General features: G+C 38.7%; 1 protein-coding gene across 1 annotated transcript; it reads left to right on the forward strand.

Annotated features, from left to right (window-relative positions):
• The first annotated feature begins 430 nt into the window (after window positions 1-430).
• On the forward strand, window positions 431-1,534 carry LOC113291390. The gene has a single exon (XM_026540927.1). The coding sequence runs from the start codon at window positions 431-433 to the stop codon at window positions 1,532-1,534; it is 1,104 nt and encodes a 367-aa protein (XP_026396712.1).
• Window positions 1,535-1,743: the final 209 nt, after the last annotated feature.

Raw genomic sequence — 1,743 nt, forward strand, 5'->3', positions numbered from 1 at the left:
GGTTGTTTTTAAATTTGAAAAACTAGCCATTAGCAGTTTTGCGTCACAAGCCAACGCGTATAGTTAGATCGCCCGTAAAACCCCAGCGTTTTCAATTGACACACGCGTTTAATGTTCAGCCATCTACTTCTTTTCCCATAATGAAAAAAACGCATTTTGCCATCAACCTGTCTCAACAAAGTTTTTCATTTGGACATTCCCATATCAATTACCCTAAATATTTTCAATTTTTCATCAACGACTTCTCAGGTGCACGGTTAGTACAATCTTATCACTTTCTTTATCCGTAAAATTACGTTGTCTCCTATAACCTTTGACTTTAGCTGGCCACAACAACAAGCCAATAGTTAAAACTCGAGTTTGCACGCCGAAGTCCGAACTCGAGACAGTGAAGCAGCTTATCAGAGAAAAACCTAAGAGCGAGTGAGAGATGAAGGCATCACTGAAACTCCGAGAAGATCAAAAGCAGCCAACTCTAACCCAACCACAAAACCAAACGGAAATTAATCCAAAATCTCAATATCAAAATCCACTTTTGAGAGCAAAAATCCCGATTAGTGTATTAGGGTTTCCATTTCTATCAATAATCACAGCAGGAGATTCATCAGATCTTTCATTTGGTATTCGTACTAATTCAATCAATGGTCCGTCTCTCAAATTCTCTTACTCGCCTAACATATCATCAACAACTCAAACCCCATTTTCAATCTCTTTAAAATCAGGTGTGGGTTTCTTTGGTTCTCCTCAAAATTCACCTCTTATCATGTCTGCTCAGTTCAATCTTTTTGGTAACCCTAATCCTAGTTTTTTCCTTCAAATCAAACCCCAATTTGGCGACTTTTCATTAAAAAAAACTGCTGTTTCTGCTCCTTTAACTAACCCTAACCCTAAAACCCCTTCCTTCACTAAAGAAAATGATGAAAAAAATCATTTCACTGATGATATTGGTGTTATGTTAGAGCGGCCATTGGTTTGGAAAGAATTGACTGAATTTCGTAATGGTGGAGATGGGGTTTTCTCTGGTGTTGAAGTTAGGGCAAAAACCCTTTTGCCTATTACTAAAAAGGCTGTTGTTAAATTTCGATGGGGAGTGAATTTTCCGCCAGATTTTGGCCAGAAGCAAAAGATGCCTTTTTTAACTGTTGATAAGATTGCGGTGGAGCGGGTTGAGGAGAAGGGGGAAGTGAATTCTCAGAAGAAGAGGAATAAGGATGAGGGTGAGGGTGATTTGGAAGTGTTGAAAGGATTGTGTTTTTGGATGCGAAATGAAGTTGAGGGTTTGAAAAGAGAGAATAGAATGTTGAAGGAGAGTGTTGAGGAATTGAATTTGGGAGGTTCGGTATTGAAGAATCGCAGAGGAAGTGAAAGTGCTAGCAAAAAAGTGGTATCTTCATCCTCGCCGTCTACACCTGGGTTTGAGCAGTGGAGAAATAAGAAGAATGGTGGAGACGAAAAGAACAATGGTTCTGAGAGTTCGACAGATGATGTGGGAGAGGAATTGAAGAGAGCTATTATGGCTGCTAAAGGGGTATGAAATCCACATTTCCTCTTTATTTATCTTATCGTTTAGTACGGGTCCATTGTAATTATTCAAGTTTAACTAGTTTGCAATAAAAAGAAAAGAGAAAAAAAAAGGTTTAATCCTCCTTGGAGTGTTGGCTATGATTATGTGATCATGAACATACGCTTGTCAGGAAAATTAGTCATCTTCAGAGCGATGAACTTGGGACTGTAAGTGATAAA

This window comes from Papaver somniferum, chromosome 6, assembly GCF_003573695.1.
Source record: "Papaver somniferum cultivar HN1 chromosome 6, ASM357369v1, whole genome shotgun sequence".
NCBI classification, from domain to species: Eukaryota; Viridiplantae; Streptophyta; class Magnoliopsida; order Ranunculales; family Papaveraceae; genus Papaver; species Papaver somniferum.